Source organism: Ahaetulla prasina, chromosome 9 (assembly GCF_028640845.1).
Source record: "Ahaetulla prasina isolate Xishuangbanna chromosome 9, ASM2864084v1, whole genome shotgun sequence".
NCBI classification, from domain to species: domain Eukaryota; kingdom Metazoa; phylum Chordata; class Lepidosauria; order Squamata; family Colubridae; genus Ahaetulla; species Ahaetulla prasina.
In genome coordinates, this window is record NC_080547.1 from 30,466,000 (window position 1) to 30,490,445 (window position 24,446).

General features: G+C 43.9%; 1 protein-coding gene and 1 long non-coding RNA gene across 2 annotated transcripts in view; both read left to right on the forward strand.

Annotated features, from left to right (window-relative positions):
* Positions 1-2,953: 2,953 nt before the first annotated feature.
* ZNF703 (zinc finger protein 703) lies at positions 2,954-6,936 on the forward strand. The gene is made up of 2 exons (XM_058194786.1): positions 2,954-3,437; positions 4,144-6,936. The coding sequence occupies exons 1-2, from the start codon at positions 3,153-3,155 to the stop codon at positions 5,599-5,601; spliced, it is 1,743 nt and encodes a 580-aa protein (XP_058050769.1). The 5' UTR covers positions 2,954-3,152; the 3' UTR covers positions 5,602-6,936.
* A 700-nt stretch (positions 6,937-7,636) lies between these two features.
* LOC131203752 (uncharacterized) overlaps positions 7,637-24,446 on the forward strand; it is a 39,220-nt gene continuing 22,410 nt past the window's right edge. Inside the window, exon 1 of the long non-coding RNA XR_009156473.1 lies at positions 7,637-8,407. This is a non-coding gene — a long non-coding RNA (uncharacterized LOC131203752). The remainder of the gene's footprint in view (positions 8,408-24,446) is intronic.

A 24,446-nucleotide genomic window follows, 5' to 3' on the forward strand; every position in this document is an offset into this window, starting at 1 on the left:
TGTAATTGAGTCCAGACACATGACACCAGACACATGACTTCGCTGTAATCCAAGAAGTGAGTGTGATAAGTAACTACAGTAGTACTGAGTGTATTTAGAAAAGAAAACTAGAGACAAATAGAAGGGAGTATCATATTATGGCAAGAAATGTAGCTTGCTGCTGATAGGAAGAAGGATAGTGAGAAATAGCTAATTTCCCCCCACCTTAAATCCCACTTACAATAATGGAAGAAAGGTATGAGATTAAGGTCTACTGATCTTCACTAGATCTTCTGCTGATTTGCGGTCTTCTTTCAAGGAGATGGTTCATGTAGTAAAGTATCTCCCAGCTGAATTTCTTCAAAACTGTCTAGTCCACATGGATGATTTATGTTGATATTTCTGCTCTTCCTGTAGCAATGCTTTTGAGGCCAAGCGTGCTTTCTTTCTGCTTGTCTGCAATGCTCATCAATCTGCCTGACCATTACTTGATTCTATCTCTGCACTGAATTATTATCTGGAAAGCCATGATTACTTTTTCCCCTGCAGCCCTGAAGAATTTCATACTAGTGTACAAAAAACAAGGCAGCATTTGGTGTCTTTTCATTTCCTTGTGATGTACAGATTTTTCTGGCCTCCTTGGCTTCTTAAATCCAACTGTCCTTTCCCTGGACTTGTTATGTGCTAATGGAAGTTAGTAGCCCCTCCAAAGATAATTCTTGCATTTTTCAAAAATGTAAATGAAGAGCTGGATGACTTATGACCTGCTGACTTCATGGGAACCTCAGCATAAATTTATAGCCTTCTTGCAAGAAAGAAAACTGTTGAAAGATATCTTTCTCTACCCTCGTGGTTTACTGGGAGAAGGGGAGCATAAAGGTGTTTCTGTAAGAAAAAAAAATCCCACTCCTATTTTTGCCTTCAGCTTTAACCCCCGTCAAGAAGAAAACTATTACAAAATACAAAGAGGAAGAGGAGGAGGAAAGGGAAGGGGAGAGGGAGAGGGAGGAGCAGCAGCAGCTCTGATTGAATTCTTACTTTGTCCCTATGGCCTTATTTGAGGAACAGCATAAGGTTTGCTGGAATTTTTTAATTGCCTCTGGTAAGGGACCACTAATACGATTGTTACACTCTGAGGCAGCTTTCAACCTTGGCTGCTTTAAAAAATATAAGCAGAATCAGACTTCCGCTGGTAGTTGATGAAATACTACCCCAAGTTGTGAGGTGGACTGAGAAATTGAAAGGAAAAAAACATTCCCAGAGCCTCAAAGATCAAAGCAGTTCTGTACCATAACCATGAAAGCTACATGGATCTGTCTCTACAGTTCCCAGGAACTGAGCCTGACTCAAAGGAGACTCTACAGGTTATCTTCTGATTAGATTGAATAGCCTGTAGTTTATTACTGGAAGGGAATGGGGTGGTGATGGAGCTGATAATTCTGCAGTTACACTTTCTTCCTTGCAATCAAGACCAGAAAGAGTTAATCAAGCATCTAGGAGTACTGGTTAATAGTACTCATTAATTTAGGGCAACAAAACTCTGATCCATTTCTTTGTGTGTTATTTTTTTCCCCAGTGTAAGATAATTGAGTTTTCTTCTTTGGTGAAAGATGCAACAGTCTGATTTGCTTACTGTTTGGACAACTCCCATTTTTATCAGCACAAGAACGATGGTAACTGTTAAAATGCATCTCCAACCCTGGCAATTAACATCTTTGAAGGCAAAGTTGTGGACTTCCAGACATTCAACTTCTTCAGTAATGATGAAACAGTTCCAACTTATGAAAAGCTTTGCTGATTTGTGCCCGTAATAGAGAAGGATTGAATTTATGAAAAGGTATACAGGTGTACCCCTGAAGAGGTGCTTCGGTTTTCTTTCTTGGGCAGCAATAGTGGGAAAAATATTTTGTGATGAAAATATGCATCCAATGCATCAAAGATGTGATACTGTAGGATTATATCAAGCACTGTGAAGAATTTAGGCAATATAAATTTTTTAAAAAACAGTAGCATCAGGTAAGATGGAGAAAAAGTTCTAGCAAGAAGTAGTCCAGCATTCTAACAAAAGGGAGACATGAGTAATTGATACATCATAACCAAGAAAGAATCCTGGAAAAGAGACTCTACAGGATGAGGATGGGTGAAATAAGCAATTAAGCCAAGATTCCACCTTGGTAATAAAAAAGATAAGAAAATCTACCAGAGAGGGCACCTAACCAAGTTTTAAGGAGTTGGGCAACTTTCTAAATCTAATAAAAATAAGTAAAATAAGATGAAATTTAAGTTAGAAGAAGGTGGCAATTTTTGAGATCTAGGGCTGAAGGTTCAACAGGTTACCCTAAAAGTCACCTGGTGAGTCCACATCTAAGGCTGGAATTAGGATGGCTGAACTTGGCTTCCTGGAGAATTTAGCCTCCTGGGCTATGAATAACTTTGAATCCAGCACCTTTCACCTAGAAATGAAGCAAAAATAGCAGCAGCACGCAGCTAAGGTCCTTTTCTCCACTCCCTTCCCTCTTTTATGCCGTTTTCTAAAACCTCACCAATAGTGAGTGTTTGGGTGCGCCTCTCCTGTTTGTACAGACGAAAGTGTGTGTTGTATATGGAGAGAATATTTGGGGATCAGGAGAGAGCAAGGAAGAAGGAAAGGGGCTCCACGCTCTCCCACCCACCCATTCCCCCGTTGCCCACGGCTTCCCCTCGCCCACCCCCCAGCCCGGAATCGGGCGCCGGGCCGAGCCCTTTGCACAAGCAGGCGACAGATGAGAGCAAGCAACCAGGGAGGCGTTGCTCCGCTTGCCTCCGAGATGCCAAGGCGCTCCCGAGGAGGAGGGGATTAAAAAGTGACTTTCTCATCTTTCCACTAGGCTAAGCTCCCCCCACCGGCCGATGGCCCCGCCCCGAGGTCCTTGGCACGTCCCCGATTGGTGGGCAGGCCGGTGCCTTTGAAGTGTGCTGCAGACCGGAGCTATTAGACGTGTAGCTCGGGGAAAGGAAGGGCTTCTTCCCCCCTCCGTCTCTCGCTGGGGCCGGTGCTGTCGCCCTTGCTGCCGCCGCTTCCACGACGCGCCCTGCCCGGTTTTTCGCGTTGCGGAGCTTGCCTCTCCCCCCCTTTTCCCCCCTCCCCAGCCCTGCCCTACCCCACCCCCGCCCTGCCCGGCTCGCTCCCCCAAATGAGCGGCGGTTCGCCCGCTGGATCTAACGCAAGGACATCGCCCAGCAGCAGCAGCGGCGGCGGCGGCGGCGAAGGAGGCGGCGAAGGCTCGGCCGCCGCCTCGTCAGCCCAACCTTCCGGAGCCGTGTGCCCGGTGTTCTCGCACCTGTCCCCGGAGGACCCCCTGCGCCAGGCGAACCGGCTTCCCATCAGGATCCTGAAGATGCTGAGCGCCCACAGCGGTCACCTCCTGCACCCGGAATATCTGCAGCCGCTCTCCTCCACGCCCGTCAGTCCCATCGAGGTCAGTGCCAAGTCCGAGCCCTTCCTTTGCTGGGCCTTTTTGCCTCCGCTGCTGCCCTCGCTCTCGGCCGCGCGGGCTCCCAACTCCTTGTTCGGCTGCTTCTCTGGGCCGCGACACTTCCGGAGCCCCATCTCGCTCTCCTTTCCTCCTTAGTTTGGGGATCTCTGATCCCCACTGCCTGGCGCCCCAGTTCTTTAGAGGGCTGGCGAAGGGCGCTTGCCTGCGGGCGAGCCTTAAATCCGATCTGATTTGGCTGGCTGGCCTGTTGATGGCAAGGACGGTTAAGGTGGGGGGGCGACGAAAGAAAAATGTATTACGATCTTCGGCGCCTTCTTCCCCAAGTTTGCGCCACGGTTTAATTCGGCTGCTTCGAAAGGGTGCAAGGGGCGCATGCAGGGAGTTATAGCAGAATAGCCCAGGGAAAAGAAGGGTCCCGTTTGGGGAGGATTTATGTCCACCGACTTCGGGTTCCGGAGCGAGCGGCTGCACGTCGGAAGGAGCAGAACCCGTATTGCCCATGACCTTACAGCGGGGACGAGAAGGGGGTAGGAAGGGAGCCCGGTTAGAGGAAGGTGGCGGGAAACTTCCAGCTGTCAGAATGGAAACTCTTGTCCCTCGGGAGGTCTAGTTTCTGGTGCGCTGCGACCCGGGAGCCCATCGCGGTCAGCTTTTCTCATTCGCCTTTCCTCTCTCCTTCCTCCCATAGCTGGACGCGAAGAAGAGCCCCTTGGCGCTGCTGGCGCAAACCTGCTCGCAGATCGGGAAGCCGGATCCGCCGCCCGCTTCCAAACTCAACTCCGGCGCGGCCGCCGGACTGTCTGGGCCGGACAAGGAGTCGAGCGGTCGCGCCACCAGTGCCGGAGGCGGCAGCGCCCTTAAGCAACTGGGCGACGCGCCCGCCGAGGATAAGTCGAGCTTCAAGCCGTATTCCAAAGGCGGCGGCGGCGGCGGCGCCGATCCGCGGAAGGACGGCGGCGCCCCGCCTAGCCAGGCCGGCTCGGGCGCGGAGAAGAACGGCTTCCGAGTTCCCAGCGCCGCCTGCCCACCTTTCCCTCCGCTGGCCGCCTCTTCCTCTTCCACCTCCTCCTCTCCGGGCGGCTCGAGGGGCAATTCCCCGCAGCACTCGGACTGCAGAGGCTTGGATGAGAAGAAGGAGTCGGAGATCGTGGCCAAAGCCAGTCCAGACGGCGCGACGGGAGCCGGAGGTACCCGGGCGCGCGCCGGCAGCGTCGAACCCGGGACGCAAAGCGAGGCGGCTTCGGGGCGCAAGTCCGAACCTCCGGCCTTGGCGTCGGCGGGCCACGTGGCGCCGGTGTCTCCTTACAAGCCGGGTCATTCGGTGTTTCCTTTGCCCCCCTCCGGCATCGGCTACCACGGCTCCATCGTGGGAGCGTACGCGGGTTATCCTTCCCAGTTCGTACCCGGCTTGGATCCTACCAAGCCCAGCCTGGTGAGCAGCAGCCAACTGCCGGGGGCCTTGGGGCTCCCGGGGAAGCCCCCCAGCTCCAGCCCGCTCACGGGGGCCTCCCCGCCTTCCTTCATGCAGGGATTATGCCGAGACCCCTATTGCCTGAGCTACCACACCGCCTCCCACCTGGGCACCAGTAACTGCTCCAGCTGCGTCCACGACCCGGGCAGCCTGAAAAGTGGATATCCCCTGGTGTATCCCACCCACCCGCTCCACAGCGCCCTGTCCTCCAGCGCCACGCCCAGCCTGTCCGGCCATTCGCTCTACACCTACGGCTTCATGCTGCAGAACGACGCCCTGCCCCACATATGCAACTGGGTGTCTGCTGGTGGACCTTGCGACAAGAGGTTTTCCACCTCCGAGGAACTGCTGGCCCATTTAAGGACCCACACGACTCTGCCGGGGGCGGAAAAACTTTTGGCTGGTTATCCTACCTCGGGGCTGGGCTCTGCTGCGTCCTGCCACCTTCACCTCCCGCCTGCCGCTCCGGGGAGCCCCAGCTCTTTACCCGGATCTCTGTCGTTGAGAAGCCCGCAGACTTTGGGACTAAACCGCTACCATCCCTACGGCAAAAGCCATTTGCCGACGGCTGGGACCTTGCCGGTCCCTTCCTTGCCTGCAGCTGGACCCTACTACTCCCCCTATGCCCTTTATGGCCAAAGACTGACCTCAGCCTCTGCACTTGGATATCAGTAACTCCAGCAGCCCTGCCCTCTCTTGCGACCTCACCTCCGGAGTGTGTATTTATTTCCTGTATGTTAGCTTAAAGCTGGGAAAATAAGTGCATTAATACACCAATGAATCAATGGTATGCAAAACGTCTGTGTCCCCCCCACCCCCCATTTTCCAAAATCTGATCCACTTTTATCCTTCTTTTTTTTTAAGCAAAACGTTTTGTCCATGGTGGGGAAGACGCTTACTGTGTTTTCTTTTTTTTCCCCTTTAAATATTATTTTTTAAAAGAAAACTTTGCCCTGGTCCCCAGGAACGCCTGGCATGATGTTCAGCGAAATGCTTTTCTTCCTTCTCCCTGCTTTCTCTATCATACCCCCCCCCTTTTTTTTTTTTGGTTTTATTCTCGGTTTCTTTGGCTTTTGTATAGTAACTGGAAAATATTTTGTTTTGTCTTGTGAAAGAAAGAAAGAAAGAAAGAAAGGAAGGAAGGAAGGAAGGAAGGAAGGAAGGAAGGAAGGAAGGGAAGGAAGAAAAGGAAGGAAGGAATGGGGAGGTCAGGTTGGCTGGAAAATTATTTGGTGGCTTTGTTTTAACTGCAGAAGTGGAAGGCGGGGTGATCGGACTCACCTTGGGACTGGGAAGCTGCTGGCACTGGGCTGGCAGTGCCGAGAGCTTGATGGTTCTGCATAGAACCCATCGTCCTGTCTCTTCTGCAGAAGCCAAATCACCTGTGCTCTCAGAGTAAGTGGATGGATGCCCTAAATAAAAAGGAGAGCATCCAGCCACTGAAATTTTTTGGGTGAAGCTGAAGCCCCCTCCCATAAAAGGGGCATGTAAGCCTTCCACCATCTTTCACACTTGTTTTATTTTATTTTATTTTCCTTTGGCTTCTTTTTTATTCTTTCCCCTCCTTTCACCCACCCACCCCGCTTTTTCTCTCTTCAAAAGACCTGAATTTTAAGGAAATTAGCAAGCATCCTTGACGGACTGGAAGAGAACAATTTTCTTATACGCCAAATGAGGAACTCGGAGAACTTTTGCTCAGTCTGGTTTCAAGCTGGATCCTCAAGTCCAGCTACTGGCCCTTGGGGGCCTCTTTATCTTTCTCTGTAGGCTCAAATCTACGTACCAAAAAACCCCAACCAACAAAAAAAAAATCACTCCCCCCCTTCTTCCCTAATGACCCTATTGCCCACTTTCTCTTGACCTGTGGGAATGGAACAGCTGTTAAGGTGCAGAGACTCTCCCCAAATTGCAGAACTAACGCAGCAGGGAAGGCTGCAGATCTTTTGGGGTAAATAGAACTCCCTCCTGGTAAGTCTTATTTTGTTAATAAATGAATACTTGCTATATCTACCCCATCGCGTGTGCTCTTTTGCATTCTCCCTTCGCCTTCCTGCGCTACACCTTCCCCTTGACTGGCTGGTTGCGCGAGGCGGCCTTGAAAATTCAAAGACAACAACCCAAAGTGTGGCCAAACCATGCACAGAGTCCCTTTGTTTTTTAAGGTGACTGAACGGTGGAAGTGGAGATCACAGTCATCTAATGCCGTCCTCCGATTGTGGTTTGTGATTTAGTGCATTGGGCAAGCACAGCTGATTCAGTCTGCCATGCTGGGAGGGGAAGGTCGCTTGTGAGTCTGCCTCGTCATGGGGGAAACTGAGGCAAGATTGTTCTGATCAGGAATTGCAGAGGAAGAGAAGCATTGGGTCTTTGGCCAGCCGGATGGGTTCATGTAATGCCTTTGTCTCTAATATGCTACCATTTTTTCTGCAAGCTTCAGAAGGGAGGGGCGATGTTCCAAAGCAATGTGCCTGCACCACTCGTATTTTTTATTGTCTGACTGCCACCTCAGCAAAATGATGCTTCATTCTGCTGAATGGGTAAAGTCTGCCTGCAGCTGCTCTCTCTGCTAAGTGTTTTTCTTGAGCTATCTCTATTCAGTGGAGTGGTGAGCTCTCCTTATAGGAAATATATACCAACTGGAGTCCAGGAAAGACTTTGTAAGGGGTGGGGGGGGGGAGAAAGAGGGAAAGAAAGAGAAGGGGGAGAGAGAGAGACCAGGGTTTAAAAACCTTCTTGGGAAATGGAGCATGAAAGGGCTACAGCACTACCTAGTGGTGGAGAGAAGTAAATGCTTTGCATCCTCTTTGAGAGTACTGCTACGGTTATGGTTATGGATAGATACCGTGTTTTATTATCAGGGCTTTGGCATATTTTTCCCAAAGGCACCGAAATGCCAAGGGATTTACCTCTCTGCTGTTCTGGTTTTAATTCATTTTTTTTTAGGGTCCGGCTTCATCCACTGCAAGACATATTTTTTCATTTTCCTCTTTATCTCCTCTGGATCCGTTGCCTAGAGTCTCAGATCATTCAGCAATCTTTTTAAAATATATGTTAAGGGTTTCCTTTTATTTTCTTTCCTGCCAAGAGTACAGGCAACGGCACTAGTTGGCTTTTGCACTGAAAGACATTTGGATGTTCAAAGTCAGTCTTTTTCACAGCATAATCCTTTGCTTCTCATCCAAGAAGCTTCTTCAGTTTTGACTGAATGGTGGAGAACTAAAGAGGCTTCTTGGATATGAAGTAAAACGTCTTCAAGAAAAAACAAAGTCCAGTTGCCTTTTGAAAAAGCACCTTTGGGACAACCATGACCTGGATAACTGAGGATCTCCATAGACAATCCCCGTGTTTCCGTGCCATAGGCAAAGTGGGACTTTTCAGGATGATTTGGACTTCAGCAAGCATCAGCTCTAGAATGCCTGGCCTGTAGGAAATGGAAAGGTACTTGGATTCGACTCAAAGGAGCTCAGCATTATATCTGGTGGTGAGTCCGTTGAATAACTTTTGTTTGGGTGTTCTTTTACTTCTCCCCTAATACCCATCTGCTTTGTGCATTGGGCAAGTAACAGCTTTTACAATCCAGGTGTATTGGAAGTCAATTCATAATGCCCCTACCTAGTAGGTCTTCTGCCAGGAGTTGGACTGCAGGATAGAACATCTTCTACTATAGTTGAAGGAGGCTTGCGAGAATCTTCATCTTTTCTTTATTTTCTTGATCCAGTAACCAGGGACCACAAGTTAGACCCAGCTTTATGTTGGCCATAAATTTGCTGTTTACCAGAATGGGGCCTTTTTTGAGGATACCTAATTCAGAGTGGAGCATTTGAAGGCTGCTGAGATATTGCTAAAGTACAATTTTCATCAGCCCCAGTCAGGGTAGCCTGTAATAAAGATTGTTAGGAGTTGGATGTCCATCAACATCTGGAGAAGTGCAAATTCTCTCCCTCTAATGTAAGGAGACTTTAGCCTCAATAATTGTCAAGGATTTGAAAAACTACTGCCTTATCAACACTTCTCCCAGAAGCTAATTGATGACTTGGAGGACAGTTTTGCTATTGAAGATGCAAAAAGTGACTTAAGATTAGCAGGTTTTATTGGAGGTAATCATGGATGTGAATCTGTAAGAATGGCAGTAACAGCTTTATCCAGAAATAACACTTTGATCCATCTAGGATGGTCCTCACTGCTCAGTTTTTTTTATATCAGCCTTCTACAACCTGGGCATTGCCAAATGTGTTGACTTAACTCCCAGAATTGTCAGTGGTAATGACTGAAATTGATATCCAAACATTGGAGTGAATGCCTTGAGCAAGAGCCACCAATTTGTAGTTTCAGATAGGGATTATTCTCAGCGAAATTTGGAAATGAGAGGGATTGAACTCTGAATTTACTTCATGCAAAGCGGAGGTTCTACTGTTGAGTGATGAGGGTTCTTCCATCACATTTTAAACACTTATAATAGGGAGTGCCATATTACAAAGTGTATTGCCCTACTAATAAAGTCAGATGAAACTACTTTCTGTTTATATATTTGTGGACAGGAGTAATGAGAATAAGTGCTTGTGTTCAAATACGACTTTTCCAAGATATAAAAGATGACTGGTAAAATACTGTAGAGCTTCAAGCTCAAGTTATAGCTACTCACAAATATGGCCCACAGCTAGGTGTATAGGTGAGATTCATTTTTAATTTTCAGAGATTGCCCAATTAATTGGGCTAGCAACGCATCTATAAACTAAAATAAAATGAGATTAATTAGTTCAGCATGCTTGGGAGCCCCAGCCATTGTTTTTAGCATGTTGTGTGACAGGCCATCAGATTATGCTGCAATATAATTGATGGAATGTTATGGGAGTTCAGGAATTGAGGGCTTATGTAGGGTGTTACATGAAGTCAACCAATTGTCTGTTTAGCCACGGTGAACAAGATGAGATGACACAAGAAACTTCCTGCAGAGCAAGCTGTTGCCGACAATGGTTCCTCCATAGCTTGTACTGAGTTCAGATGCAGAAGTGATTTCCTCCTTTCCTTTCCTTTCCTTTCCTTTCCTTTCCCTCTCTCCTTTCCCCTTCCCTCCCTTCCCCCCCCTTACCTGTAGGTTTGTAGGTTTGGAACTACACCTTTCATGATCTTGTCATCAAAAGTGCTCTTTTGATTTCTGTCCAGATGGGAACTGAACTCCAGATCATCTGGAGGGTTTCAGGGCTGCCTCCACCCTGTTCTAAACAAAGTAAAAGTGCTTGTTCTTTGCCACATGGAATGGCAACCATGCGTTTTGCCTTCTCAGCAACTCAACCGCCAGTAGAGTATAAAACAAGCCAGTAAAAGTCTTAGGAAGACTCTTGCTAGATCAGCACAAATACCTTTTCAGTCTCCCATCCATTTCCTGCAGTGGCCGAGCAGATGCCTGTGAGAGGCCTGTAAGCGGAATGGACAGGAGAGCACGCTCACTGCTCTTTCTGAGTTGAGTTTTCCAGCAATTTATAGTCAGGCATTTCATCCTCAATACTAGGGATACTCTGTGAACTTTCTGATCAGGGTAAAAAAATTTAGTATCAACTTTCAGAGATATTATACTGTACACTTGGCTGATGCTCAATGACATCTGGTTTCTTCAGCCTATCAGAATTTACTTTTGATCTGACTATGACTTGCAGAAAATCAAAGTTAACAGATCGGTTGTTAAGATGTTGATGTTGTTATTGATGTTATTATTGCAAACTCAATTGATTTAGTTGCAAATACTGACAAGAAACTAGTCCATTTCTCTTTGCTTCGTCCCGTTTTGGTTCCTAAAGGAAAATGAGAAGGAAATAGAAGAAGGCTAGGCTGCTCTTTAGCCAGTGTTGACATGTGGCCTAATATAGATTTGATCTTCTGTTAGTGTGCACATGTTCATGCATGTCTGTAATCCTACGTATTTAATAAAATACTGGAAGATTACTATTTATCGCAAAGTTTTTTGCAGACAGCTGTCAAACTGGCAGCACAAACTAGAAGTTAGGCAGTTACCGCTGTTTCTGAAACTTCCTTGCAAAAAAAGTTTAAATTAGTTCTTGAATCTGAATTATACATCTGGCATGGCAATGTGTGTGTAGAATCTTCTCTCCAGTCAGTAATACAAATACACTAGGGAGAATTTCAGAGGTTAAGGTGCAATTGTAAATTATTTTTGCAAGTGTACAATTTCATTCACTGCTTTTTAAAAACATCTATGAAGCTGTAAAAATAAGCTACCAGAAGACCGCAGAGCTGGAAATAATACCTTGTAGAAAGTTTCTATGCCATGAAAAATTTCATGGGGCCTTGAGCACCTGTTTTTCTTAGTTTTAGCATAATATTTCAGAGGTGAGAAGTTTCATGGATGAGATGCATTTAAAGAAGGCACCCCCTTTTCTTTCCTTTGATAAAGAGCCAACAGAACAACTCTCCTTTATTTGTTGTTCTCTCTTTGTTTAGGATTTTTTTTCCTTCATGGAGCCTACTTCTGATACGAAGCTAATTATGCACAAAAAAGTGTCGTGATTTTGATATAAATTCAGGTGTTTGAAACTAAACATTCTTTCTGTTCTGCTCTGCTTCCCAAGAGATCTCTTCACTGCAAGTAGACCCTCTGGCATTTCTTTGTCTATATTATCCAGCTTTCCCTCTGCTGTATTTTTTAAAAGAAAAATAATGACATTTCCTCTGTCTTGAGATTTCCAGTGTCTTTGACAACCACTCATTCACACAGATTGTCTTTAATCCTTGGCTGTTTGCTAAAGTAACAGCTTATTTGTTGTATCTACACCTGCTCCTTGCTAGTGAGCAAGCTAAGCTTTGTTTAGCATTTGGAGTTTCTATAACCCTGGCTCTCCTGTAGTACAGACAGTCCTCGATTTACTATCATAACTGAACCCAACATTTCTGTTGTTAAGTGAGACATTTAAGTGAGTTTTGCCCCATTTTATGACCTTTCTTGCTACAGTTGTTAAATAAATCACTGCAATTGATAAGTTAGTACCATGGCTGTTAAGTGAATCTTGTTACCCCGTTGATTTTGCTTGTCAAATGGTTGCAAAAGGTGATCACATGATCTTTGGACACAGTAATGTTCATAAGTATGAACCAGTTGCCAAGCGTCTGAAGGTTGATCATATGATCATGAGATTGCTGCATAGGTCATAAGTGTGAAAAATGGCCTTGAGTCACTATTTCCAGTGCCATCGTAACTTTGAACGGTCGCTAAATGAACTGTTGCAAATCAAGGACTACGTGTACAGAGATCTTTACAATAACAAAGAAGGCTGTCAGTGGTGATTGGTCATCCTAGCTATAACCCAAGAATCAAAACTAATATGCCCCAGAATAGTAATTCCTGGAGGACGTAGCTCAAAGACAATGTGTTTCATTGGAGGTTTGTAACAGATATTTGGTTGGGTGTTTTAGGAACAAAATGCAAAACTAAATGTGGTAAATGTTTGCTCTGAGATAGCAGAATTTGCTAAGAACATATATAGAGGCCCCTAAAGCTGGGAAATATAGATGACCATTAGAGAGCAATAAAGAGAAATTTTTTAATACAAGTTCTTGCCATCCAGATATTTGCAGCTTGGATCTAGTAGCTTTAATACTAAGTTTATTCAAGATAAGAGCCACTTTCAGATTCAAGAGCTTAACTGTGATATACATTCAAAATATGAACTGCTTTTAGGTTTGACAAGAGGACTGATGCCCTTTTTGGCAGGGGGGAAGAGGTTGCATTTGTTGCTATTAATTTAATGTTCATGATTTGCTGGCTAAAAAGGGGACGATAAAGCAAAGTGGTTTGGTTCCCTTACTCTGAAGTTTTTAGTCATGATTAATTGTTTGAACTTGGTATAAAGAGTTTTCTGCCAAACCTGCATGAGAAAACTGGTCTGAATACTTGACTGTAACAAAGAATCTATATCTGTCTTTCTGCAACCTGGAATTAAGGCGAAACATCCTAACAGTGAGGACAATTAACCCGTGGAACAGCTTGCCTTCAGAAGGTGCTTCATCACTGGTGATGTTTAAGAAAAGACTGGACATCCACCTGTATGAAATGGTATAGGCAGTGGTTCTCAACTTTTATAGTGCTGCGACCCCTTTAATACAATTCCCCACGATGTGGCGACCCCAACCGTAACATTATTTTTGTTTTGAATTTATCGCGCCTGAAGCCATATTGGCTAGCGACCTGAACTGCTTGCGATTGCCTTGAGGACGGAGGCATTAAAGCGGAGACTCCTCCCCTATTAAGTTTATGGTGCCTGAAGCCAGATTAGGCTAGCGACTGGGAGTGATTGCAGCTGGCTTGAGAGGGAGACATCAGAGCAAAGATTTCTCTCTTTTTTAATTGATCACGCCTGAAGCCAAATTCGGCTAGCGATTTGAAGAGCCTGTAGCTGGCTTGTGGAGTCAACCATTGGAGCGTGATTCTTCAACTCAGAAGTATACTTCCCATATTTCCGGAATATTTCCATATTTTCTGGTCTTAGGCGACCCCTGGCAAATCGTCATTCGACTCCCAATGGGGTCCCGACCCACAGGTTGAGAACCGCTGGTATAGGGTCTCCTGCTTGAGCAGGGGGTTGGACTAGAAGACCTCCAAGCTGTCTTCCAGACTTCCAGCTATATTCTGGTATCTGTCTGTCTGTCTCTCTGTCTGGCAGAGAGAGAAGGGTGGGAAAGACAGAGAGAGTTTATTCAACACACTAGCGCTAAACAATCTGTGCCTTGGAACAGAGGTTAGGACCCCTGCACCACCTCGGCAGTATGGGAGGCAACAATGCTGGGCTTCACTTGCTTTAAAAATCAGGGAAATGAGTTTAACCCACCAATAGCCTTTCATGAATACTTTCCCCTTAAACTTAAGTTCCTTTTGGTAGAGATTTTGGACAAGCAAACTGCAGCTTGTGCTGGACTATAGGGTCCTACAGACCTCAGGTGGGTTTGGGATGCAGGAAAAGTAGGAGAAAACATAAACGATAGAGGTGGCACCAAACATGCCCAGCTTGGCTTTGAGACCAGCCTAGATATACTGTACAAGTCTTAAAAGCATTAAAAAGGGCTTAGCCACAGAGCACAGCAATTGCACCACCCTATCAGAGTTGATCCAAGAAGTGAAGAGCACAAAAATTTGACCTGCCAGGTTGAAGCAATTGCGCCACTTCACTTCAACTGCTTTTGTGGGCCTTTAGTGACACACTGTGTGAGCGAGAGGTCCTTTGTGCTCTCTGAGTTTTCTTGCAGATGTTTCATTGCCCAACCTAGGTGACATCATCAGCTCTACAAGAAACATCTGCAAGAGAGCACCAAGGACTCCACAGTTCAACCCTGAGCTACTAATATTCTCCTTGAGTTGAGAGTGCAAGCGTTACCTGTGGGAAGAAAGCAACTGCCTCAAAGCCAAGTGGTTGGTCAAGGCAGGTCAGTTCCACCTTGAAACTTCATGAGATGAAATGCATTAGCTCCAACCTTCTGCATCAAGGACCAATGTGCAAAGGCTTCAAACAGAGCTATTTGATAACAGATATTCTTATCATTCTAGTTTTCTCTAGAATCATTTTACATATTTATTCATTCATTCATTTGTATTGCACCTTTATTGTTAGTTTGTTTAACTCAAGATAACAAACATATCCAACATACCTTCCTCCTCCCATTTTTCCCACAACAACAACTACCCTGGGAGGTAGATTGAGCTGAGAGAAAATAACTGGCGCAAAGTCACCAAGCTGGCTTTCATGGCTAAAATGGAACTTGAACTCATGGTCTCCTGCTTTCTAGCCCAAAATGACTCTCATAACATAACAAGGGCAGCTGGTTCATTCTTAGCAAAAGGGCATCCATTCCATTCCCAAATTAATAATGTGGTTCATTCTTGACAGTAGATACACCGGAGATCATTGGTGAAGATCAATTAAGCCATCAAGCCACACCACTCTTTTGAAAATATCCTCATTCTCCTATCCCAAGGAAGGCTTTACTCCTCAATTTATTCAGGTCAGCTGCTCCCTGACATTTCCCATGCCCTGCATCATCAGGCAGAGAATAATCACAAAACATTACAGAACAGGCTATCTGGTTGCAGGAATTAGGTTTGACTAGTCTAGAGAAAAGAAGGACTCAGGGGGACATGATCGCAGTCTTCCAGGATTTGAGGAGCTGCCACGAAGAAGAGGCGGTCAACTTATTTTCCAAAGCACCAGAAGGCAAGACTAGAAACCATGGATGGAACCTAATCAAGGAGAGAAGCAACCTGGAATTAAGGAGAAACTTCCTAACAGTGAGGACAATTAACCAGTGGAACAGCTTGCCTTCAGAAGTTGTGGGTGCTTCATCACTGGAAGTTTTTACGAAGAGACTGGACAGCCACCTATCTGAAATGGTATATGCTTGAGTATGGGGTTGGACTAGAAGATCTTCAAGGTCCCTTCCAGCTCTATTCTGATATTGTTATTTATAATCTGCCCAGTTGCTGCAATTTCATCTGCAGCACAGCAATTGCTCTGCCAATACATTAAAGAATTCCCTGTCAAGTTTACAGCTTGGATATTGCCAAAACCACCTCTAATAGGGCCTAGGAGATGCACTTTATTAATCATTCCACAGTTAACAACAGAGTTAAAAAGGGTTTTTCCTGTGATTTGATTTGGTTTCCTGCCATTGGGGCAGCAAGGGAATCAATGTGGCTTTTTTTTTTTTTTTCTGATGGATTTCCATCCAGCTGAGTGGGATTGCAGTCATCAGATAAAACGAGTTCTGAGTTCTGAGATGTGGCAATCAATCAATCAAACAAACAATAGCAGATATATTGTTATATACCACATATCACACACACACACACACACACAGGCATAGGTTTTAATCAGGATTTTTGGACGAAGCCAAAATGGCTGGATTGGTCCATCACAATCAGCCATCAGTTGTGGTTTATATAGCACAGTCATTGGATCCACACAAGCCGATGAACTAAATCTGAACTTGACACATTATGATTGAACTTGCATCTATTTAGCTACCTGGACCCTGGCCATTTCTGAGTCAGACATGTTTGGAGTGGCATATAAATTTAGTTAAACAAATAAGTGACCCAGTCATTTATAATTTCTTCATAACAGCCAATCCTCGCTGACAAGACAGAAAGTTTGTCCTCACTCTTTATTTGAAAAACAATGCCTGCTTCTGAAAGATGCTAAAAAAAGTTTTGCCTGTCTGTTATCTATCTATCTATCTATCTATCTATCTATCTATCTATCTATCTATCTATCTATCATCTTGTAGACTTAAAAAGTTACATACCTCTACTTCTAACCCTATATCTTTCTATCTTGTTTGGGCTACCTCTGCCATCCAAGTACCGTCATTCCCTAAAGCAGTAAGTGATGGCATGGCACAAACTACAGGTAGTTCTTGACTTACAACCATTCATTTACTGACCATTCAAAGTAACACCATGTTACCTACTGTTGGCTCTCACACATATGATTATTGCAGTTTCCCCACACTCATGATCAAAATTCAGGTCCTTGGCAGTCGGCATATTTATTCATATTATTCATTTTATTTATTCATATTATTTTATTCATATATTTATGAAACTTGCATTGTCCTGGGGTCATCTGATTGCCATTTTTGATCTTCCCATCTAGCTTTTGACAAGGAGGAAGACAGATTTGCTTAATGACCATGTGATTCACTTAAAAACCATGGCAAAAAAGATCATAACGACAGACATGATGTGCTTAGCAATCATCTTGTTTAGCAACAGAAATTCTGGTCCCAAATGTGGTCATAAGTCAATTGTGGTTGTAAGAATATACTACCTGTACATTCCAGGCCATTCTGCTTATGCTTCACCTTAATTCAAATGAAGTAGATATGTTTTGTCTCATTTCTCCCTTTTGCTGATACAATATGGACCAGCATAATATGGACCAGCATTTGGAGTTCTTTCTCCAGAAACATTTTCAGGCTGGGAAAAGTGCACTTTGAGCACCTCCGAGTTAAATTCAAACAGAGGTTCCTCCAATCTAGCCAGGAAGAATCTTTTTATATTATTTTATTTACAGATTTTACAGATTAACAGAGTTGGAAGGGACCTTGTAGGTCATTTAGTCCAACCCCTCCACCCAAGCAGGAGACCCTACACCATTTTTGAAAAATGGCAGTCCAGTCTCTTCTTGAAAGCCTCCAGTGATGAAGCTCCCACAGCTTCCAAAGGCAAACTGTTCCATTGGTTAATTATTCTATCAGAAAATTTCTCATTTCTAAGTAGAATCTCTCCTTGAGATATTTTTTTGTGTCTTTGTTTCTTTTTGGGGCAGTTGTTTGGACAGCTCAGAGGGACACGGCACATTCAGCGTTCCAGGTCTTGGCAAAGAGCTGCTGGTCTTCTGACAGCCAAACAACCCCTGTCCGAGTTCTGGACCAGGACTGCAAACTGCTTTTTGTGGTTGACTCCTGGTTGACCCTGTTTCTCTCCCCCCACACCCCTGTGAATGGCTGCAATAGCACCAGCTGTCCCTTCTTCAAACCCTCACCCAGAAGGAAAAAGCACTGATTATCCAAATACAGTCATTAAAGGGGAAATGTGTTTTTAGAGCTGTCAGGGTGATTAATGAGGGCTAGCAAGCTTTGCAAATGCACTTGTTTAGTCTAACTGGCAGGCTCTGTTTCCCTTTGATTTATCACAGCCGCGGCTCAGGCCTCTGTGTATGTCTGTATAGGGATGCATATCCCTGCCCCAATTGCATGAGGATGCAAGAGAAGAACGAGGAAAATCAAGGCACTTCATTACTGTTGTCGATTAGGGTTAGGATTATTTTGGTACCCAAGCAGAAAAAGCTGAAAGCGTTTCGTGGTCCTGGGGAATTGCAGAAAAGGCAATTCTGCTTTTTTATTTTCTTTTTTTACCCCCTTTTGGCTTCAAATCAGCCTTGCAGGCCAGACTTAACAAAGGCGACATTATACGTTTGGGCTGGAAAAAAAGAAATGTGTTGGGTTCTGTAATGCACAAGCTGTTCTCTCAAGGTGCAAGCCCTTTGCTAAATCTCCCGGTTAATCCATCACAAAGAGAAAAGCTGCAGTGGAGGTGTCCACAAAGAAATCTCAGGAAATACAAAGAGCATCAAAGATCTGTAGTCCATGAAGGATGAATTCTGCTCTAGCCTTTTTTTTAAAAAAAAGAAGACAGATGCCCGTGCAAAAATAGCAGAGCCGGGTGAAAAAAAAGAGGTGCACTAATAGGGACTGAATGGTGCCTACCAGGCATTGAAGTGGAAGCTTTTCCTCTGAAACTCCATTGAGGTATTTTGGCTTTTGAGTGCCATATTTATGTATTATTTATTGTCTCTACTTACTGCCTTTCTTCTGAAGTCTTTCTTTTTCCCTCCACCTTTATATTTTTTTTCCCGGGGTATGGGAGAGAAAGATTAAGCAGAAAGAAATTGATAACTTGTGTCCATCACACTGTTCTGAATCTAGCCAGTTGCTTTCATCAAACAAATCAAGGATGAAAGAAAACACAGTTTAATAGCGTGTGACTCCAGCCAAGAATTGGCTCAAGGTCATCTAATAAATCACAGTCACCTTAGTTTAGCTCACAGGAGTCTTGGAAAGACAATACAGGTAGTCCTTGACTTACAATCACAATTGAGCCCAAAATTTCTGTTTTTAAGTGAGGCATTTGTTGAGTGAGTTTTGCCCATTTTACGACCTTTGTTGCCACATTTGTTAAGTGAATCACTGCAGTTGTTAAGTTAGTAATATGGTTGTTAAGTGAATCTGGCTTCCCCATTGACTTTGCTGGTCAGAAGGTTGCAAAAGGAGATCACGTGACCCCGGGACACAGCAACGGTCATAAGTATGAGTCAGTTGCAGGTATATGAATTTTGATCACGTGATCATGGGGATGCTAAAAAGGTTACAACTGCGAAAAATAGTCATCAGTCACTTTTTTCAGTGATGATGTAACTTTGAACGGTCAGCAAATGGATTGTTGTAAGTCGGGGACTACCTATATTCGGGGACTGAAATAAAGACCCCTGAATTCATTCCTTGGGTGGAATGGGACAACTTGCCCTGGCCAACTTGCTGCAGCCATGTCCAACTCACTATGGGACAATTCACTTTCATTATTTAAAATAATTAAAATTTGTTTTAATTTTTGTCAATCACATTTCATTTTGTCCCTCCTTTTGCATCTTTCATTTTTCAATTTTTTCGATATTAGTGTAACTCATGGCAAGTTGGTGGGTGGTGAGTTGGCCATGACGAGTTGGCTGTGGCAAGTTGTCCTAGACCCTTCTTTGGAAGAAGAGAGAGATAAAAATGGGAATGTAAATAGAGTACTATATAGTTGTCCTCATTTCTTAAGTTCTTTCGCCATTTCCATGATATGCAGCACACTTGTATATCAAGCACGCCTTATATATCAAGTCAGACTTTTATTTTGTTAAACTCCAGTTTAGTCTAATTCAGTCATCCAAGATTGAGATGAACTCCCAGAATGTCCCAGCCAACCATTTGTCCCTGCTGATGAGTTGGAGAATCCCCATCCATGGTCAAATACAATAGGTGATCAGCAGCTCTTCAAGGTTTTCAGAGAAGAGTCCATCAGTTGCCACAAAGAAGTGAGGGGCTGCCACATAGAAGAGAGGGTCAGCCTATTTTTCTAAGCACCAAGAGGTAAGACAAGAAACAATGGATGGGAGCTAATCAAGGAGAGATCCAACCTAGAACTAAGGAGAAATTTTCTGACAATGAAAGCAATTAACAGGTGGAATAGTTTGCCTTCAGAAGTAATAGGTGCTCCATCACTGGAGGCTTTTAAGAAGAAACTGGATAGCCAATTGTCTAAAATGGTATAGGGTCTCCTGCTTAAGCAAGGGGTTGGACTATAAGACCTCCAAGGTCTCTTCCAACTCTCTAATTCTGTTACTCTGAGCTCTACTTGGATGCAAAGTATTTAAATCTGGAATTTTCTTCATGCAAAACATATGCTCCCCACTGAACTGCAATCCGGAACTGCTTGTGGTTATCTGTTTTATGTCACATTCATGCTCTCCTTGTATGGATTCCACATTATAGCGTTGAAGAAAATCTCTCTTTTTCCAAAACGTTCATCCAAGACAATGGCCAGGACAGATCTATGCCAGGGTGATTTTCTACAGGGCTCTGTTGATGTCAGTTTTCAGCCAGACCTATTGTTTAATGTGAGATGTTACTTGATGATGATGTATGATCAGCAGTCGGCCCTCTGTTTAACATCATGACAAATAGCTAGAGAGACATCATTTTCTTCCCACCAAAGAACATCTCCTGGAAACATTTAGCAGACCTCTTCATTTAGAAAGGCTGTTTCTTTAACATGATTCCCAGGAAGAATCATCCTCAGCTTCCAATTTTTTTTCTCCAGTAAGTCATACCAGTACACCAAACTAGGGTTTGTTGAATCGTGGTTTATTGAATAAACCACCACGGGGCAGTGTTATGCAACATATTTATCTAGGAACAATGCTTTATAAAATAATATAGCTCAGTTTGCGTGAGTGTGCTTTCCATCCTCTGTATCAGTACTGTGCAAACCACATGGAAGCAAACCCACTTTAAGAAATGCATTATGCCTTCATGAGATATGTGATCAGAGCTATTAGCAGTGCATGGAAAGAATAACCAGGCACAAAGATCACTTGTTCATAAGTTATACTTGCTCTGATGAAATGTATTGCATTTCTGATCAAAAGAGGACAAAGATTTGCAAGAAAATCATCTTTGCTTCTTTATGGGTATAGATAAACATTTATAATCAGTATAGTACATGCAAAGTATGCAAAACGTTTATTTTTTTTAACTGCCATTGCATCCTTGAACAGTCTGGAAGAATTGAAAAATGTACCGTAATCACTCAGTAAAATCAAGAATGCATTTTCCCATTAATAACTTAAAGGATCTTCCAGAGGCCAGCACTGTTTTCCAAAATAACAACAGTGAGGCCAAACTTTGTCTCGTCAGAGAGGGTTGGCTGACTATAAGACACTAGCGGAGTCACTAGTGGGATCACTTGGGGTGGCACAGTGGCTCAGCGGTTAAAGATGCTGGGCTTGTTGGCTGGAAAGCGGACAGCCCAGGTTTGAGACCCGAGTGCCACATGACAGGGTGAGCTCCATCCTCACCTCAGTTCCTGCCAACCTCACAGTTCAAAAGCAAATAAATAGGTACCACCTCCATGGGAAGGTAACAGTGTTCTGTGACATCATGCTAGTCATATGACTGCGAAAAGATCTTCGGACAGCACTGGCTCAATGACCTTGAAACGGAGATGAGCATAGACACCCCATATTATCAGCAACGACTAGCAGAGGAAAATCTGCAGGAACTCCTTTACCAAGTTAGGTCACTTATTTCACCAAATTTATATACTACGCCAAATGTCTTACTCAGAAATGGCCAGTGTACAGGTGGTTAAATACAAACTTGAGTTAAATCATAATGTGTCAAATTTAGATTTAGTTCAGCAGCTTGTGTGGATCCAACAACTATGCCTTATAAACCACAATTGATGGCTGATCATGATGGACCAATCCAGCCATTTTGGCTTTGTCCAAAAATCCTGATTAAAACCCATAGCTTTGAACAATCTACAAACCATGATTCATGACTTAAGCGTGCTTGTGAAGCCACCCCTTGTGATTTACTCATCAAGTGATGGCTAAAACAAAATATAGTTTAGTGCATGATGTGAATCCAATCACCAGAGTCCATAGCTGTTTATAATATTATAGATATGGCTGCTCCTAGATGGGGGTTTTCTACAATGAACTCCCTCATTCCTGAAAAACAATATCCATTACAGACAAACAGATATTTGCTTGTAATTTTCCAGGTTGTTTTTTTTTTTTCATTTCTTCTTCCCAGTTACAGAGAAAAGGAATAGACGCCTAGTGTCCTTTGAAGCTACACATCTGGAAGTATCCCCTACTTCTTCCTGCTGAAACCACCGTGGTTTCCTTAGTCCTCCATGCTCTCAAGGACACCACCTGAGACTGAGGAACAGACTGAAGAAGGGCAAGATGCTAAAGAAGAGGAAGGAAAGCAAATGTCTCCAGTGTAAATTAAGACCTTTGCTTCATAGCCACACACTGATTTTTCATTCGACACGGATTGTACAAGTGGTTTTAATAGCTGGCAGAGCAGAAATAACCACAAATGTCTTCTTCTGGAATAGGGGAGAGGAGAGAGAGTAGGGAAGGATGTATCACTTCAATATTTTGAAAAATGAGTGGGATAGTATCAAGAGGATTTAAAACTGCTGCAAGCCACAAACTGGAATCTGCATACTCTGTAAAGTTTTACTTGGCAGGGATCTTTCATCCTCTCACTCCCACCCACCCACCCCGGTCTAAACAATATAATTTTATATTGTACCATTAGTACCCCACACAAAGTCTGGGTTTTGGACAATATGGCCAGGCATCTGCTACAGCTTTACTAGCAGAGCTTAAATTATCCACTTTTGGAGGGATAGAGCTAAAAGGAATGAAGATCAGTTAACACCTGATCCACCTGCACAAACACCCATCCATCCATTTCTTAGATGTCAAGTTTTGCTCCCTAGGTAGCCATTACTATTTTTTGTGACAATGAATTCTATAGATACCTTAGATAGCCCTAAAAAAAGTAAATATTCTCTCACTTCCTCCATGTTAGCATTTTTACAGGCCTCTGTCATGCAGAACATCCAACAATTGTTCTAAGAAGCATGCTTAGATCCTACAGAATATTGACCTGTGTTCATGGAAGCTCACTATAACCTTGTAGAAATATCACACGCTAGACAGACCTAATGCTGTAACATTTTGGTACTGTGTCAAGTTATATAACTAGGAAACTTGTCTACTACAAGCAATTTTAGAACATGAGGAGAGCTTTGTTCAACTGGATCAAACATCTCCTAGGGAGGAGCAAATTATGAACTTTTGCCAGTGATTCCTTTTTTCTAATTTCAAAAGAAAATTGCAAGCCTTAATTCAAGAAGGATCTGTGTAAGCAGAGTGGCCTGAGGGAGGCAGAAACATAGAAAGTAATGACTGTCAAGATGATAGACGAAAAGGATGTCAGAAATGGAGACAGCTATCCAACCATTTTTGCCTCTCTGGTCCTACCTAAGCCTCACCCAGTGTTTGTTAAACACTGCCTACTATTGGCATATAGCCTCAGGAGGTTACTTCCAAGGAATAAGGCCAATCTCATTTCAAACAGACCTTCCCAAGTGTGCGCCCTCACAATCTGGCCCTAGAAGAAAACCCATCTCCACCAGAAGTTGCTGCCTCCCATCAAAGAAAATTCACTCATTTTAAATATGAAGCGTTCATTCAGGCAACCTGATCCACCATCATCAATAGAAGTATCCTGTGCATGTTAGCTTCACTGCTGTTCACTCTATCCTTCATGAGGGGCATCAATGATTTATAGCAGGGGTCTCCAACCTTGGTCCCTTTAAGACTTGTGGACTTCAACTCCCAGAGTCCCACAGCCAGCAAACCTGGCTGAGGAACTCTGGGAGTTGAAGTCCACAAGTCTTAAAGGGACCAAGGTTGGAGACCCCTGATCTATAGTGCATAAAAACATTCCTCTGGTGAAGGCTGAGAAAAGATTGTGAGGTCACATAGGTTAGTCCTGTCCCCACCACATTTGCCAAGCCTTTTACTATAGGCTGGCAAGGAAAATTCTTCTACAGGGAAGCAATGTTTGGAATGCTTTTTCCCACAGTTTATTATAGTTGCTGTTTGAGCTGTCATTCAATGTTCTACACCAAAGGCGTATGGGATAATCGGAATCACTATGGATGTTTCTCCCAGATTATCCCAGTACCATTAATATCAGAAAAACATTTCTGCATTTCTATAATATACTATTAATTTGGTAAAGAAAGTTGGTTTTACCTTGGAAAAGAAGCTTTAAGTTTTAAAAGTCTTGCCCTAATTTTCAATATATAGGCTAGCTATTGGAAAAAAAAGAAAAAAAATCAAGTAGTGAAAAGAAATGTCCAGTGAGAGAAAAAAAATAGGCCTTCTCTATTTGTTAAAAGAAAGAAAAACATATTATTGTAATGAAGCCTTTCACTGTGATACGATTTTAAGAATTTTGCTTTAAGGAAAGGAGTAACTTGACAGTTTAGGGCAGCGTTTCTCAACCTGTGAGTCAGGACCCTGTTGGGGGTCGAATGACAATTTGCCAGGGGTCGCTTAAGACCATCGGAAATATGGGAAGTATACTTGCAAGTTGAAGAATCGCGCTCCAATGGTTGAATTCACAAGCCAGCTGCAGGCTCTTCAAATCGCTAGCCGAATTCGGCTTCAGGCGCGATGAATTAAAAAAGAGAGAAATCTTTGCTCTGATGTCTCCCTCTCAAGCCAGCTGCAATCACTCCCAATCGCTAGCCTAATCTGGCTTCAGGCACGATAAACTTAATAGGGGAGGAGTCTCCGCTTTAATGCCTCCGTCCTCAAGGCAAT

Excerpts from the sequence above, each read along its gene's own strand:
- ZNF703 (XM_058194786.1), top strand. The coding sequence starts at position 3,153 with ATGAGCGGCGGTTCGCCCGCTGGATCTAACGCAAGGACATCGCCCAGC. Across the intron at positions 3,438-4,143 it reads CGCCCGTCAGTCCCATCGAG|CTGGACGCGAAGAAGAGCCC; the intron begins GTCAGTGCCAAG and ends TTCCTCCCATAG.